We start from the raw sequence: 15681 nt of genomic DNA, 5'->3' as shown, positions 1-15681 counted from the left end.
TCTTTGGCGGCATGTTCTTGTTTAATGCTGAGGTTCTTCACAGTGCCGAAGTCACCACACTCACTGACAAACCTGGTTACAGCTCTTAATGTCCATACAGAATTAAAACAATTCTAATGCTCATGCACATGCCATAATATGCAGGAGTTGTATTAGCTTAACTAACAGCTTTGATGCAAAAAGTGCAAATAATACTAAAAATCATCAACACAGACAAGTGTGTGGTTATTGTTGTAGTATCTTCTAGTATAAAAATCAATAAGGCAACATTTCCATGAAGGTAAAATTGGTCTCACTGGTGTAAACATTGTCATTAAAAAACCTATTAAGAGAGAGAGAGAACGCACTATGTACTGGATAAAACCATCAGAGGTGCAAATATAAAATGTTAAAATTAGTAATGGTTCTATTTTAGCATCTTTAGATCTTCTCCAGTTCTTTTACAAGCTCCCCGAAACTTGTCACGTACCACGAGCACCGCTCCTTCACCTGAGGCCTGATGACGTTCCCACCAAATCCAATAAAAGCATTCTGAGGGCAGAAGACATAGTATATGCTCACCTCTGTTTTCAAAAATACTTATAAACCAGCTGCCATATATTCATATTTGCACACCTGAAAATGGAAAAAAATACAGAATAACAGGAAACACTTACAGCAGGAGGACAGGCCTCTAGATCAGTGGCTCCATCTCCGATCATCACCACAGTCTTCAGTCCGTATTGTTCCTTCAGCATGCTGATGACCTTTCCTTTCCCACCGCTCTCGGCTGTGGGCTGGCTCTCATCAAAACCAGCATACTCTCCTGGAAAATGCACGTGGAGTAAAAATGGAGGAAGATGTCCAAGAACAAGCTGAGGATAGTTTTGACAAAACATGGAAGTTTTTGATATTATTAGGTTAAGAGAAAATCATTTTATATACCGTTGAAGTAGAACTTGAGCCGGTTTGCATAGACGTGATGCAGAGGAATGTTTAGCTGAGTGGCAACGTGTTCAACAATGCAGCGGAATCCTCCTGAAATGAGGAACACCTTTATGTTGCGCTGGTGCAGACGGTCCACAAGCTCCCTGGATGAAGACAAATGGACAAATTTGGCAACACTCATATTAGACCTCTAAACTGTGGCTGATCGCTTTTGTTGATAAACCATTAGAGTCTGACCAATATATCGGTTGGCAGATAATATCGGCCAATATGAGCCATTGACAGACATTTCGGTATCAGCATATATGTTTGCAAATATGAAAACTTTTATTTTACAGATTAAAAAAAAAATCTGAAAAGATGTGCATTTTTTTTTTTTGCATTTGTGTTCTTTCTTTATTTATAGTTAGTAATGATGAGGTTGATGGCTATACTTTATGATACTAAGCCTCAATTACTTTTCTTTGTCATAAAGTTTTGATGATGTCATCTTATCAATCTCACCGGCCAATATATCAGCATAGGAACAAATATCGGTATCAGAGTTCAGTCAATATCAGGCTTTATAAAGCATGCCTGCACACATTTTTTAGTCCTTATTAAGTAATTAAGCACCTTTGAAGGGGCATGTGATAAACACTGTCATGTATGTTTTATGCACATTTCAACAGTTCTGTATTGAGTGAAATACAAGGTCCACTGAATGAATTTTGACACACTCACCTAATACCTGGAGTCAGCTGAGGTGGGTGGTCTGTTATCAGCTTGTTCACTTGTTCTCTGGAACATCGGATGATGGAGAGACGCTCAGTCAGGGCCGTTTTAAACGTCACCGAGCCGCCCATGGCTTTGCGAGTCCTGAAATGGGGAAGGAACAAATTCAACATCTGGAACAAAACCTGGTAATTTCACATATTAACATGAATCTGCATTTCTACACATACATCTCAGTGACGGCATCCCCCACACCGCAGAATTTGGCAAGTTCGTCGATGCCTTCCTCTTTGATGACGGTGCTGTCCACATCGAAACAAACAGCCTCTGCCCTCCTGAAGAATTCCTTTGTTTGCGAAAGTGTTGTCATCGTGCTGGCGAGAGAAAATAAAATATAAAATAGCATACCACATGAGACACTCAAAAACATCAGCAGCATTTCAACTGAACTGGCAAGTCTGGTGGCACATATTTATCTTCTGTTTGCAAAAGGGCTTGTTGTCAAAACAAGTATTTCAAGTACACAGTCGATCAAATAACAAAACCTGGAAACATAAAACATATGGGCTCACTTTTTCATAATCCTTCAATCAGATAGAGCACAAGCTACCAAAATATACACAGCATGCTACTGTTGGGTACTTTCTAAAGTATAACTCCTGCTCAGTAGCAGTACTTCTACTCGAGTGCAATTTCCCTGGGATCTTTTCACCCCTGGTAGAAACAATACTGTGAGACAGATTCACCAGTGTTTCCCTGAGCTCCTCACAAAAAGAACAACTGTGAGCTCATGAGGCACTTTGAAGGATTGTCTCTTCGACCCTGTGGAGGCAAGATAAACAACATGGCACCGTTAGGAAGAGACCAGATTGCAAATCTACTAATCGGGGGTCTGTGACTTTGTCCCGCGGAAGCTGCCGGGACTTATTGATACACAAAGTCCTGCCTGCGGTGGATCATGTGGATGTCTTCATCCGGTGGGGCAGCAAACGCGATCCATTGAGTGAAAATACCGGTGTGCAAACGGAGCTCGTCTGCTCGGACAAATCACGTGCCCGGGGGCCCGGGGGCGTGTGAGAAGGCTGCAGTTACATAAAGTCTGCATAAAACAATCCGCACAAGAGAGAGAGAGAGAGAGAGAGAGAGAGAGAGAGAGAGAGAGAGACAGAGAGAGAGAGACAGAGAGAGAGAGAGACAGAGAGGGAGACAGAGAGAGAGAGAGAGACAGAGAGGGAGACAGAGAGAGAGAGACAGAGAGAGAGAGAGAGAGAGAGAGAGAGAGAGAGAGAGAGAGAGACAGAGAGAGAGACAGAGAGAGAGAGACAGAGAGAGAGAGAGACAGAGAGGGAGACAGAGAGAGAGAGACAGAGAGAGAGACACAGAGGGAGAGAGAGAGAGAGAGAGAGAGAGAGAGAGAGAGGTGGACATCCTCTGCCCGTGTTGCGTCACCCCGAGACGCGGACCTGGGCCGCACCGCGACACACACGATACACTTGGAAAACGCCGCAAACGCGGAACCGCGTCTGTTTGAAGTTGCGCGACACTATGTCGCTGCTGTGAGAGACTGGCGCCGTTCACTTGGAGACGTTTGCTCCACAAACGACCGCCGAAGGCCATCTGAGAGGATGTTACCTGTCCGCTGCGCTCGGCCTCGCCACTTCACCTTCTGTTTGACTGTCGAGCGTGAGAAGCTACGCCGCCACGTCAGGCTCGTCTGTCAGACAAATGTTTAACAGATATACAACTCAGTTGGTCCGCTGTTGCTTACCGGTTTGTGCAGCGTCGATATGGCAGCGGATGCTTCACATGAGAAGACCTTTCGCAGAGAACTCGCCGACGAGGAAGAGGAGCGCTGACCGCTGGACCAATCAGAGAGCAGACATTCGAAGGACCGCCCTCTGCCCGTGACTCCGGTTCCATGACAACAGCCGTTGGTGGATGGGTCGGGAATTATTTGTAAGCCTTTCCAGGCCAAATGGTGGCGGTAATGGGGCGGAAGCAGTTTGCAAACCCCATACAAAACGAACTAGTTTTCCAGTTATTGATCTAGAATGGAATCGGAAAAGATTCTGATGATATCTGCAGACTGAATATTGGTTAAATCAGTAAAGAAGTAAAGAATATGTTATTTGCAGGGACGTGCGGTGAGGTTCGTGGCTGGTGAGGCTCTGACTTTTTCAGAGTCAGACATTTGTCACTGATCATTTATCACTTCGCTTTTTGATTGTCGGTCCAGTTTTGAGAAACTTCTGAGCTTTGTTATTGAATCTACCATTTTTGCAGTCAGAAATGTTTTTTGTACATAAACGAACTGATGTAGTGCACTTGACTCTGCGTAAAAGAAGGTAACGGAAGCATCCTGTAAACCCTGTGGGCTCACGCATACGCCCCCTTCAGTGAGGCAGAGGTACTGGCTGCCTCATTACATGCTTTTTCAGCGCGGTTTTATGTCAGATCAGCATATATTCAGTCTTGGTGCAAGACTAAATATGTTATACACATACATGAAATACATTAACTATTTTAAGTAAAGTGCGGACATATAATAAAAGTGTCTACAAACATTACATTGGTGACAAACGGTGAAAAAGCAAAAAGGCATGCAAACTGGGTTGAGGATTGCGCAGTCTGGGCTGAGGCCCCAGTGCTCGCTACCTCAACTCGCGTATCTCGTCTGCCCACGGTTACTCAGTTTGTGAGGGATTGCGCAACCCAGGTGAGGCACCACTGCTCGCTGCCTCAACTCGCTTCTGGGAACAGGAAACATGCACATTTTGCGATTTTGATAATATAGATGATTTAAATTATTGGAATCGTACATAAATTACATTTATAGCACAGATCACTAGACAAATATCAATATTTTTTATTTTTTATTTTATCATCATTTGTTTTTTTCTTTTCATGATGACAGGTGAGTCCCCTGACCGCACGTCACTGGTTATTTGGCTGCGATGTAGAAGGGAACGTGTTTGGATTGTCGGATATGGAGAGACGATATTTTCTTTCGTTTTTATAAAAAAAAAAACCTTTCTCTGGTCAAAATGAGAATCATCGTCTGATAGTAAAGCAGTTTCATGGGAGATGTTGAATGTGTTAAGTGTCCGTTTAGCGTTGGTCCTGCGGGGGGCAGTAGTGCGCCCATTAGCGTCTACACGGTCAGATGACGTGAGTAGAAGAAGAAGAAGAAGAAGAACGCTGCCAGTCGTGGACGTGGCTGCAGCGACTGCGAAAGAAAATGTTGCTTGGTCTCTTTCTCTCTCGTCCTGGTTTCCCTTGAAACTGAACCTGGGTCCAGATGAAAATGTAAGTGTGCATGTCAGGACAGTCAACTTCAGCGGGCAGGAGACATGTCTCTTGTTTGGTTTGGGATTTACTCGGGGAAAGTAGCTTAGCATCTGTAGCCCGGAGAGCACGTGGTCAGATTCACGCCGAAACGAATTTGTAGTTGTTTAAAGTTCATTTGAGTGAAATGATGGACGGTCGTACAACAGGCCATTGTACTCGCTTGCACGTGTGTAGTTCTGTTTTTTTTTTATAAACTAACGTGCCACAGCGGTTTTGCAGCAATTTGTATGAGAATAAGATTGTTTGTGTGAAATATTCGCCTCTGGTTTGTGATCAAATCCCAGGATCACCTTGGAAGAGATGTCAGGATGACCCTCGACCTCCGTGATCTTCACCAACCCCGACCATGTGGCCGAGGTGAGGAGGAGCAGACGGCCTCTGTCACATTGTGCCACAGGTTTCTCACTGTACTGGAGCAGAAAGGCAGCAAAGTGAACAAAATAGCAGAGGCACATTTTGTACAAAGTATTTTGGGGCCTAATATTTGCATTTTCTGACATCTGTCAAATGTTATTTAAAAAAAACAACAAATTTATTTTCGTCACAATAAACAATTTAACTTCAATGTTAAGTAAACCATAACAAGCACTTGCATCCTCTTCACACAGCCGGTGTGATCGATTTAGAGCAGATTCTTGTATGAATGCATGGACGAATTCTGTATTACTCCTGAAATAGTAAATGCAGTCAGACACCATGCTAAATTATTGTGTTCACACGCTGACTCAACAAGAGTGAGGAGTATGTGCCTCATTCTTATGTCGGAATTGAATACAGAATAAAGTGATTCTAGCTTGAATAGCTAGTTTGTATATATTATTATAAGCCACAAGGTGGCAGCTGAATGTTTTCATTCAGTCATAATTATGTACACATTTTTGATCAGTTAATCAAAAACCCTATGAGCTCTGAGTGATTTTTTTGTGTAAACAGTGTATTATATCAGAAGACAAATTGATCTCACCGTCTCAATTATGCTTTTTTGTTTTGTTCCAGCAAGTACCACCATAAATATATATATATATATATATATATGTGGTGAAGTGCAGTGATGCAGGCTTAGTCATGGCACACTGACCCAAAGAATCGTGGCTGCTACGACCTCCAGCCGGTGGAGAATGGACCGAGGATGGTATGTTTGTACTGTTACACACTGACACAAGATTATTCGTAGCTCTGAAATAGTTACGGGTGAAGCATGGACGAATTCTGTTCCAGCCGGTCTGTGGTGGATACAGTCAGACACCATGCAAAAGTATTATCTCATTTCTACTAAATGACAGGGTGTGTGCTACCGTGGGCCCCATCTGATGCTACAGGAATGAGTACAGTGGTGCACTGGGAAACTGTAGATGTTGCGTTCCTGCCAGAGATTTAGGTTGGTTTTGATTTTTGTCCCCGTTGTGCTGAATTCTGCAGAGCACCAAGTGTCCCCTCCTGAAGCAAGGCCGTGGTAAAACTCTGTCCACCCCTTCGCTCACGGTAAGAACATGACAGTGAAAAGTTTAACTAACAATTATAATTGTGATCTGTTAAACTCAATTATTTAATTTTTCTTTGCTTTGTCAACCATAGGCTCGTTAAATGAAAGGAACATCTACCAGTTACCAGCCAGTAGCACTCCCTGGACGAGTGACGCTAAAAGATGTCGTCGATGTGATTTTTTTTTTTATAATAAACTTGTAACAGTATTTGGATTTGGTCGTGTGTAATTGGTCTTGAAGTTGCTAGAGTATTGAAATTAAAAAGCATCAAGGAAAGTTTCTAATAACAAGACTTGGATTTTAAACTAAATGCAAGTTTTAATAAATAAATTCATAGCATACATATTAAGTGCTTTAATCATAAAAACTTATCTTGAAGCTTTTACCAGTATAATACATCCTGCATAAGGATCAAGTAGCCACACGGTACACACGTAATCCAACACAATTTCAAGTAAGGCGAATTTGTTCCATATTTCAGTTACAATAGCTGCTAAGCGCGGGTTTCACAGTTCAAATTAAACCATTTATAATGTGAAGAGTGACATGCTGCTCCTGGGAATCGTTAATACAACAAGAAATCAATCAACTCTATGAACATTGCCATAAAAATTGAATTAATATTCTAATGTTGAACTTTAGAATCTGTTTCCATTTCATGTAGTAAGCAATGAGGGAAACAACAGGTCCACTTGAGATATGGAGATTGTTGCATTGTGTCTAATACTATATGCGGAGTAGCTGTTGCCTAATTTGTTTTAAATAAGCATCAATAGCATTTTCACAGCCATACTGTACAGTAGAGAACTGTTACTTAAAATTAAATAATTTCTCTAGTCATTTAATGAAAAAGCAAGCTGTTGAACAGCGAAACAAATCCTTACTTGTAGTGTTACAGATGACTTGTCTGCCACACTTCACATAATAGCACCGTAGTAATGAATAGTGCTTTTGAAATTCGCTGAATAAGGCGTCCACATTAACGACATGGTCATTCAACCTTGTCTGCCACTAATTTCCACCAGTTCCTTCCTGTCCAAAGGGCCGCTGCAGCACATCTGCCCTGAGGAAAAAACGTGCTCGTTACCAGATGTGGTGGATCGGCTCGTCTGCCTCGGCAGCCATCGACAGCAGGATGGCCTTGGGAGTGTTCTCAAACAGTGCCGCTCTGTTTTGAGTTTGGCCCTTCTTGACCCAGTGGCCGTAGATCTTGAACGCGCAGGCGTCGATGAGCTTGCGGATGGGCTTGACCGCGTAAGGGTCACTCATGATCACCTCCTTGGTGACCGGCTTGGCGCGGCGGTAGTTGCAGTAGATCCTCATGGTGGCCAGCACTGTCATGCAAATGACCTGATGGAGCAAGTTATTCAAAAGGTCACTGGTTTGTGTTTATATGTATAAATTGTGGAAAAATATCACGAGCCCTGGAAATTAAATGGCTGTTCTTTTTCATGCTTTGCACTCATTAACTTCACTGTTTAAATTACAGATTGCTATTGTTCATTTTTTGGTTGATGGATCTTATTTGCATTTGAGTATTCAATGTACAGTCAAACATGGCCAAATATTAATACACAAATAAACAGCAGTATATAAAATCATATGAATGAATAAAATATAAGTTGGTCAAAACATGGTAAAATAATTCTTTCAATGATTAAAATACATACCGGTATATGAAATGTAATAATCATTATGGGATTGATGATATTATGGAAATCAGCTCTATGGAAAGGGAGCATCTAACAAACAAAATTCTAAATGACACACATTTTCACAGCTATTATGAATTAATATTTTTTACATTTTTTTCCCTGCTGAGAGACATTTTAATGTCAACGCTGTTGCATTCATGGGTTTTATTTCCAATCAAACCTGCCTGATGGAAACCAGCAGGTTTGATTTGACGCATCTGTGTTATTGTTGCTGTTCATTCCAGCTGCGCACAGAAAATCTCTATCATCTCACCTTGAAGCGCCTGTATGGACTGAACTGTCGCACTTCGTCCACCACATACTGTGAAAAGAACGAGTGGTTGAGAGCATCCATGGCTGTGTAACGCTGCTTTGGGTCCACCACCAGCATCCGAGAGATCTGAGGAGACCACATGAAGAGTTTTATTAAACTTCAAAGTTAGATGACACCAAATGTCACAAGGGGATACCAGTACTGAGTCAGTAAAGGTTGAAAGGGACAAGATGTCTTCGATAATCAGATTATTATTTATTTTTTCATTTTACAGAGCCAAACCAGCAAAAGTAGAGGTGGGGAAAAAAAGCGTACCAGGTCTTTTACAGTGTCTGAGCGGTCCTCCCATTCTGGAGACGAGAAGTCGTAGTTACCAGCCAAGATCATTCGCAGCATCAGCATCTGTTTCCTGTGCCAGAAGGGCGGAGATCCTGCGAGCAGCGTGTACATGATCACCCCTGAACTCCATCTGTAAACACAAACCAGAAGTAAATCAGGCTTATACATAATGCTCAGATGACGCCGTATTGTGATCTTAGCCTCGGAACACTCACATGTCCACAGCGGTCCCATATCCTGCATTCCCTGCGTCCATAGAGCACTCGATGATCTCCGGGGCGAGGTAACCAGGGGTCCCACACACCTCTGCATCACAGACGAGGTAAGATTAAAAGCGTTCATGTAGTGTAAAACATAAGTAGACACATTCACACAGAAAAAAACATTTCTTAGAGAGCAATTTAATCTTGTGGGCAGTATCTAATATTCCTGTTTCGTCACCAGAAACAGTTTTTCAGTGTGGACGAGCAAAACAGGCATGTCTTTAATTCCTCTCTAAAAAGTCAGTAAAGTACTGAACCTGCTCAAGTACAGTAAGTTTGGTACTACTTTTAAGTGACATTCCACATCGTCAAGTGGTTTCAGTCGGACTATAGATTCAGTATATGTAACAGAATAACGCCTGATAACTATATTTGTGAATGTAAATTTGAATATAGTCACCTCACTGTGCATTTAGACAGTACGTGTTATAGAAATCAAACAGGCACGTCACATTCTGTAATTAACAACTACAATAAGTGAAGTCACAAGACGATGCACAGCTTCTTTAGATGTCTGACTTGCCAGTTCCAGTCGCAAATGATCTACTGCTTTCTGAGGAGTCTACTTGGAAAGGTCAGTGGGCCCCGACATCAGCAAATAGATTGAGTGAGATAGAGTGTCCTGTTGCATCTTAACCTTTTGTAAGTGCAGCTGAGAGACACCGTGGGTTGTAAACATTGACCTTACTGGAGCCGGACACATAGTGACCCACCACCGAACATGCTGGGGAAGGATTTGGGCCAATTAACAATTCAGAATAATATTGATATAAAGTTCGAAGGTGGGTTTCCACGCAAGCTCTCACTGACCTTTGAGCTTTTGTCCCGGCTGAGTTTGCACAGCGAAGCCAAAGTCGGTGAGTTTAATGTTCATGTCGTCGTCCAAAAGGATGTTCTCGGGCTTCAGGTCCCGGTGTACGATGTTCTGGGCGTGGAGAAACTGGACCACCTCCAGCAGAGCACGCATGATCTTCCTAAAACAAACACGCACCAAACTATCTTCAGGTCTTAAGGGAAGATTAGGCATCTTTTTTTTTCTTTTTTTTTTAAAAAACAAAAACAACACGCTGACCGACCTGGTTTCCTTCTCACTCAGAGTAACTTTCTCTGTGAGGTAGTCAAAAAGTTCCCCTCTCTTCATCCTGGGCAGAAGAAAAAAAACGTTTTGACAGCCGCTGCTGCTGTATTGTTCAAAACGTTGTCACTTAAAGCTTGAGATCGGACACTTACAGGTCAAAAACTAAGAAGAAGAAGGCTTTGGACTCATAACAGTCTTTAAGCTGTACTGGAGAGGAGAGAGAAATCGGAGGCACAATCAGTGTTTAATCAAGTGAAGACAAAGAGGACTTAAACCCAGAAGACAACGCGGATCACCTGGGAGAATACACACTTGACAACGGAGCATTTCAGCAGGTTTTGCTTTGTGGAAGCAATAATAAGAGTGTTTCCACAAAGCTGCTGATGCACACAGTTCTAATCCACATCTGTCTGAGGGAATGTGCTTACTGATGTTGTCCTGTCCGTAGACTTTCTTGAGGATGTCGATCTCCTTCACCGTCGACTCTCTGATCTCCTCGATCTCCTGCGGAGTCGTCTTGTCCGAGGGGGTGATGTCGATGATCTTCACCGCGTACTCCTGTGACGTCCGCTTGACGATGCAGCGACGCACCACGCTGCTCACCCCCCTGAGGAGGAGGAAGAGGAGGAGAACACGTTGGCCTTCCTCATCTACAGCTTTGTCAGTGTTCTTATTTCTTCAGAGTTTTCTGTTTGGACACTTCAATATTTGTGTCCTTCAATCAAGGTTTCTTTCATCATGAATCACCTCTTTTACTTTATGTATAAATCCTGTATATCACGAACAACAGTGCACTTTGTTACGGGCAAATTAAAACCAACATTTCAACATACTCGCACTATGGAACATGTTAATTTCCAGATGTTTTATAGCATCTGATCAGTCCGACAGACTGATTATAGACAGAGATAAAGTACTAATACACACCACTTACTTTCTGCCTGGTTTAGTTAAATCTCATCATTGTAATTTTCTGTTCTCATGTATGTACTTAACGACAGAAACTTGAAGGTGACCAATATGAATAAACTAGACTAACTCTCTATCCCCTGTGTGAGAAGCTGATGTCCACATCCGGTGACCTCATGACCTGCATGTCAGAAAGGGAGTGAAGTTACGTACTCTCTCAGCATGTCCCGGGCCGATGGCAACACTAGACCCCTTTGTGTAAAAACATGTTCAAGTTAATGAATGGAGCCTCCTTGAACTCTGTGGTTTACGTAACAGCGCCACCATCTGACAGATGGTGGGGAAGGACAATGAGCAGGCTCTGGCACCGCGGACATTTCCCGGGGAATTCTGGGAAACCATTCAGCTCGGTTTTCATTTCCCAAAATGTTAACAATAAGGTCACAAATGTCTAGTGGTTGTGACCAATTCAAAGGGAGTGTGGCTCTCCTTGCTTCGGTTAATATCCAAAGATCAGAGGAGTCTCATGACTCATATTCACCCATGTCATTCATGTCATGCATGGACGTGTGATTTAGGATCATACCTTCCCAGAATCTCCTTGGTCTCATACTTGTCGTAGAACTCCTGCGCTCCGACAGAGTCAGGGATTTCCTCATCTTTGGTCATGATGGAGTGACGCGGCTGGTTCACCACCAGAGATACAAAACCGCTCTCCCGCTTACAGCTCACAGCAGGCTGCAGGCAGGAAACATGTTCAGAAGGGCAAACACTGCCACAACTGTCCTTGACAATGTTATCAAAATTCCTATGTCTGAACAAGATGTTGGCAGCGGTGAAATAAATGGTTTTATTCATGTTTAATGCAGATGACAAATATTTGCTGCATCATCCATTCATCTCTTTTTGCTCTGAATAACTGTGAAGAACATTTTCTCTTTTTTTAACATTTCACAGATCAAACAATTTATTGAATAGTAAAGAAAAAATTGCACACTAATCAATGAATTGAAATAATGCACCGTCCTCTCTGGCTACTTAAAAAAATGTTTTGGATAGATTAAAAATTAAATTTTTAGATGAATTCTCAGAAAACACTAAATCATTCTCTGTTTCACTTATTTATGATATATTTAAAATATATTGTTGTGCTTCTTTTCCACTGGACGACATCAGAGGGGAGAGGTTGAATGTGTATTATTATGGGATTTTGTTGCCATCATTAGTAACGATGGCACTTGTATTTTAACAGATCTTTGTTAAATTACAGGAAGATGTTTGAATAATGTCAGCTCTGCCTCAAGCATGATGCTTTTAACAGGATCCAATAGGCAAACAAACTTAATGTCATGCCCGACATGTGGCAGAGAGCAAACAAACTGGATCTCCCTCCTGACCCCCTACCACTATTTGACCTTTTGAGTGCGCCATAAAGTAATACATTAGAGGAATAAAAGGGTTGGATCACTCACTGTATCCCGTTCCGATCAGTCCCTGGTGTAAAGGTTATCCATAATCAATATTTGGTCTGCTCAAAGTGTTCAGAGGACGGACGAACACAGGGGTCCAGCGAAGTGCCGGTGCTGTCGTGGCTTTGTGTCATTGCTAAGGGTGAGCTCTAATGTCAGATGCCAAAAATAAGTTGTTGCTTCTGCAGCAACGGCGACCGCAGCAGCAGCGCACTGTGAACACGCGTCCACTCAACATACAAGATCTGCACAACATTAACTCCCACGCATCGTTCAGTATGTGGATTTCCAACGAGGCAGGAGTGACAGGACAGGTGCTGGACCCCTGTGGCCTCCCTGCTTTGTCGCACTCCGAAGTCTAATAGCAGAAACCGCATGTAAAAATAGAAACGTTTCTTGAAGAGTCCAATGTTATAGTGTTCCTTCCAGACAGGCAAGTGATGAAAAGAATCACACATTACAGTGCATTCTCAATCCAAGTGCTTTATTACCTTTAAATCTCAGCTTGTTACAATAAAACTGTGGTGATCTTCCAGGTCATCATGGTCTATGAATAATGTAATTCACTTTATAATATACACAGGATGAAATTTAAATTAGAAGCACTGAAGCTAATGAAAAACAATGACAAATGAAATCCACTCAAAACACTGCAAAGCCAAAACAAATATAAACATTATTTATAAGACTATGATTACAGGTTCTGCTGCGCTCTCCTCAGAGAAAATCACAACGGTGTTGTCTGATGATGATCGACTATCGTAGTAAAGAATTTTTAATAATCTCTTGTGAATCACGCCCTAAGTATCCAGTTGCTTATTGCAGTTTGAGCATGTTCTTCACTCTCCAGATGTTTGTCTCTGCTTTATGACAAACCTGTGAAGAAAAGAGAAGTTTAATTAACATACCGCCCGATGTAATTATCATCACATTTATCTGGTATATTTAAAACTCCTACGATACAAGAAAATTGTTATATGAAGCATTCAAACCACCTTTGAAGCTACTACTGCACAGTGCAAAGCCATTTGGCCATGACATCTGGATAACAAGTGTTAAGGCAGAGCCTTCTTTATTTGTAAGTGTGAAATCAAGTATTACAAGTTCAGCAAAACACAAGACCAACACACTTGCTCTTATTTAGTATCAGATCAATACGAAGTCTAAATAACAACAAAAAAAAAAACATTATGATACAATTACACTAGAGGGTCAAGTTACACCTACTATTGAGATAAATCTTCAGATATTTTAATTTAGGTAATTTCTCACCGTTGCCGAACTTGCACTGTTTGAGCACTTCACTGAATCCCTCGCAGAGTTTGAGGTCGCTCTGGGTTTGGGCACACTCGATGAACTGCTTCAGCTCGTAGGAGCAGGCCTGCTGCTGCTGCTGAGGTGCCTCCTGCTGGTACATGTACGGCTGCTGCGGCTGCTGCTGGTACACGGGCTGAGCCTGGTACGGCTCCTGAAAGATAAAGAAAGATTATATTCATACATTGGAAATTGGGGTGCATTTGGTATTTTAAGGGCAAGGTCCAGCAACTGGTGTGAAACAACTTCAGGCATACTAAAACTGGTTAAGGTTACCACAGTAGTTGTGACCATCATGCTATATATATATATATATATATATATATATATATTATATATATATATATATATTTCTATATAGTATGCTCAGTTTTTACAGTTCATGTAGTTAAATGCACTGATCTGTGAATAACATCAAAAGTGATGTTTCTTTAATCAATACTCACCACACGCACACCTAATTCTTTGTTACCTTTGACCTACCTACAGTAGAGTCAGACACACTAATCGGCCCTGATGCTATTCCAGTGCTATGTTCACAGTTTATTTACCTGGTATGTGACGTCAGGCTTGGCAGACTCAGAGTTTCCTCCACCGAAGCCTCCGCTGAGGGCGTGGCCGATGGTGTGTCCCACCGCAGAGCCCACTGCCACACCGGCGGCTGTGGTCGCCATCTGGGCAAACATACCCGGCTGCCTGGGTGCCGCGGCCGGGGCACCCACAGCAGACGGAGACGCCTGCATTGGAGCCGGGGCATAGGAGGGAGGGGGTGCAGCCCTGGCCATCGGCCGTGGTGGTGGTGCCCGGCTGTGAAGAGATCATTCGTTTAGCGGCTCAGTGCTAACGCAATCAGCCTCTGGAAGCTGTCTGTGGTTACCATTTCAGTCTCATACTCTGATAACTGAAAACATCAAGCTCATTGGTAGATTCATTAGATATTTCTAAGGAGAGTCAGTGAAGTCAGTGATCAAAGTTGATTAAAAACTATTTAACTGACACAAAGTGCTGTGCCTGTGATTCACAAACCAGTGAGGAAACTGAACGTGGGGTCACTGAAGGTCTTTGTTATGAGTTTTGCTGCCGTTGGTTGGCATCAAATTCGTATATAATAATAAGAGGGACTGAGTGTGTTGAGACATGATGACAAAGTAAAAACTAAAAATATCTGGTCGCTATCACTGTATCTGTAGTTGTAGGTTTTAGACAACTAAACTTATCAGCCTGTAGTTTAATTCAACAACATATGTTGTTGTTGTTTGATGCCAAAAAAACCCCACCCACAGACCACGGTGACCTTGATTCTTTATCAGTGACTTTGAGTCAAACACAAGTTTCAAGATATTTACACGTAGGGAAATTTAAAATGAAGACGTTCGTCCCAGATCGTGTGATAACAACCGGTAGTGAAACCTAGCTAAAGCCGCTAGCATGTTGGCTAAGCTACTCACGTAATGCTCACCGCGTTACAACACCTTTAACCTACAAATGTCTTAGATATACTAACTCTTACCTGGCAGGAGGGGACATCCTGGATGAACGGCTTCTGCTTCCTCTTGGCATTTTGTTTATTTGTTGGTAAATGCGTTGGTTTTCAGGTTGATAAGAGAGACGCGACGTTCAGCTGCTGTCACGACGCTACTCGACCTTTGACTAATCCGGAACTTTCCATGTGTTACATCATTTGTGTCCCGGTCCACTTCCGGCATGACGGAACCAACAGATTGCTTTCATCAGGTCAAGTCAACTTTATTATCAATTCCTGCAATATTGTTCCAGACATACAGAGGAATTGAAAAAAACGTTTATGTCGGACCCACGGTGCAATAGTACAAAACAAATTAAAAAAACAAAAATATAATAAGTAAGAT

General features: G+C 42.3%; 3 protein-coding genes, 1 long non-coding RNA gene and 2 other non-coding genes across 8 annotated transcripts; 3 read left to right on the top strand and 3 right to left on the bottom strand.

Annotated features, from left to right (window-relative positions):
• Positions 1–2: 2 nt before the first annotated feature.
• On the bottom strand, positions 3–3548 carry psph (phosphoserine phosphatase). Of its 3 annotated transcripts, XM_035622634.2 has the most exons (7): positions 3410–3428; positions 2118–2186; positions 1872–2015; positions 1651–1785; positions 925–1070; positions 657–805; positions 3–531 (listed from the first exon to the last, which is right to left on the bottom strand). In XM_035622634.2, the coding sequence occupies exons 3-7, from the start codon at positions 2009–2011 to the stop codon at positions 421–423; spliced, it is 681 nt and encodes a 226-aa protein (XP_035478527.1). In that variant the 5' UTR covers positions 2012–2015; positions 2118–2186; positions 3410–3428; the 3' UTR covers positions 3–420. The 3 variants fall into 3 exon arrangements, with proteins under 3 accessions (XP_035478527.1, XP_035478526.1, XP_035478528.1); XM_035622633.2 differs by lacking the exon at positions 2118–2186 and having other exon boundaries at positions 3410–3548; XM_035622635.2 differs by lacking the exons at positions 2118–2186; positions 3410–3428 and adding an exon at positions 2523–2751.
• Positions 3549–3551: 3 nt separating this feature from the next.
• Positions 3552–6680, top strand: LOC118299153. Its single transcript, XR_004789779.2, has 5 exons — positions 3552–4947; positions 5274–5346; positions 5986–6121; positions 6409–6471; positions 6565–6680. It is a non-coding gene; the product is annotated as an uncharacterized LOC118299153 (long non-coding RNA).
• Positions 5635–5768, top strand: LOC118299939. The gene has a single exon (XR_004790003.1). It is a non-coding gene; the product is annotated as a small nucleolar RNA SNORA15 (small nucleolar RNA).
• On the top strand, positions 6186–6322 carry LOC118299940. The gene has a single exon (XR_004790004.1). It is a non-coding gene; the product is annotated as a small nucleolar RNA SNORA15 (small nucleolar RNA).
• An 86-nt stretch (positions 6681–6766) lies between the features above and the next one.
• On the bottom strand, positions 6767–12845 carry phkg1a (phosphorylase kinase, gamma 1a (muscle)). The gene is made up of 10 exons (XM_035622629.2): positions 12503–12845; positions 11617–11768; positions 10550–10728; positions 10274–10328; positions 10120–10185; positions 9854–10017; positions 8996–9086; positions 8757–8910; positions 8442–8567; positions 6767–7823 (listed from the first exon to the last, which is right to left on the bottom strand). The coding sequence occupies exons 2-10, from the start codon at positions 11697–11699 to the stop codon at positions 7557–7559; spliced, it is 1185 nt and encodes a 394-aa protein (XP_035478522.1). The 5' UTR covers positions 11700–11768; positions 12503–12845; the 3' UTR covers positions 6767–7556.
• A 121-nt stretch (positions 12846–12966) lies between these two features.
• chchd2 (coiled-coil-helix-coiled-coil-helix domain containing 2) lies at positions 12967–15483 on the bottom strand. Its single transcript, XM_035622636.2, has 4 exons — positions 15324–15483; positions 14365–14620; positions 13772–13967; positions 12967–13375 (listed from the first exon to the last, which is right to left on the bottom strand). The coding sequence occupies exons 1-4, from the start codon at positions 15371–15373 to the stop codon at positions 13365–13367; spliced, it is 513 nt and encodes a 170-aa protein (XP_035478529.1). The 5' UTR covers positions 15374–15483; the 3' UTR covers positions 12967–13364.
• Between the last annotated feature and the right edge of the window lie 198 nt (positions 15484–15681).

Source organism: Scophthalmus maximus, chromosome 11, assembly GCF_022379125.1.
Source record: "Scophthalmus maximus strain ysfricsl-2021 chromosome 11, ASM2237912v1, whole genome shotgun sequence".
NCBI lineage: Eukaryota > Metazoa > Chordata > Actinopteri > Pleuronectiformes > Scophthalmidae > Scophthalmus > Scophthalmus maximus.
Note: the sequence above shows the minus strand (reverse complement) of the source record. Positions and strands in the feature narration are given on the sequence as shown.

Excerpts from the sequence above, each read along its gene's own strand:
- psph (XM_035622633.2), bottom strand. The coding sequence starts at position 2,011 with ATGACAACACTTTCGCAAACAAAGGAATTCTTCAGGAGGGCAGAGGCT. Across the intron at positions 1,071-1,650 it reads CAGCTGACTCCAGGTATTAG|GGAGCTTGTGGACCGTCTGC; the intron begins GTGAGTGTGTCA and ends GTCTTCATCCAG. Across the intron at positions 806-924 it reads GCTCAAGTTCTACTTCAACG|GAGAGTATGCTGGTTTTGAT; the intron begins GTATATAAAATG and ends TGCATTTTCCAG.
- phkg1a (XM_035622629.2), bottom strand. The coding sequence starts at position 11,699 with ATGACCAAAGATGAGGAAATCCCTGACTCTGTCGGAGCGCAGGAGTTC. Across the intron at positions 9,087-9,853 it reads GCCGGGACAAAAGCTCAAAG|AGGTGTGTGGGACCCCTGGT; the intron begins GTCAGTGAGAGC and ends TCTGTGATGCAG. Across the intron at positions 7,824-8,441 it reads GTCCATACAGGCGCTTCAAG|GTCATTTGCATGACAGTGCT; the intron begins GTGAGATGATAG and ends TTGCTCCATCAG.
- chchd2 (XM_035622636.2), bottom strand. The coding sequence starts at position 15,373 with ATGCCAAGAGGAAGCAGAAGCCGTTCATCCAGGATGTCCCCTCCTGCC. Across the intron at positions 14,621-15,323 it reads AGGATGTCCCCTCCTGCCAG|CCGGGCACCACCACCACGGC; the intron begins GTAAGAGTTAGT and ends ATCTCTTCACAG. Across the intron at positions 13,968-14,364 it reads AGCCTGACGTCACATACCAG|GAGCCGTACCAGGCTCAGCC; the intron begins GTAAATAAACTG and ends TTTATCTTTCAG.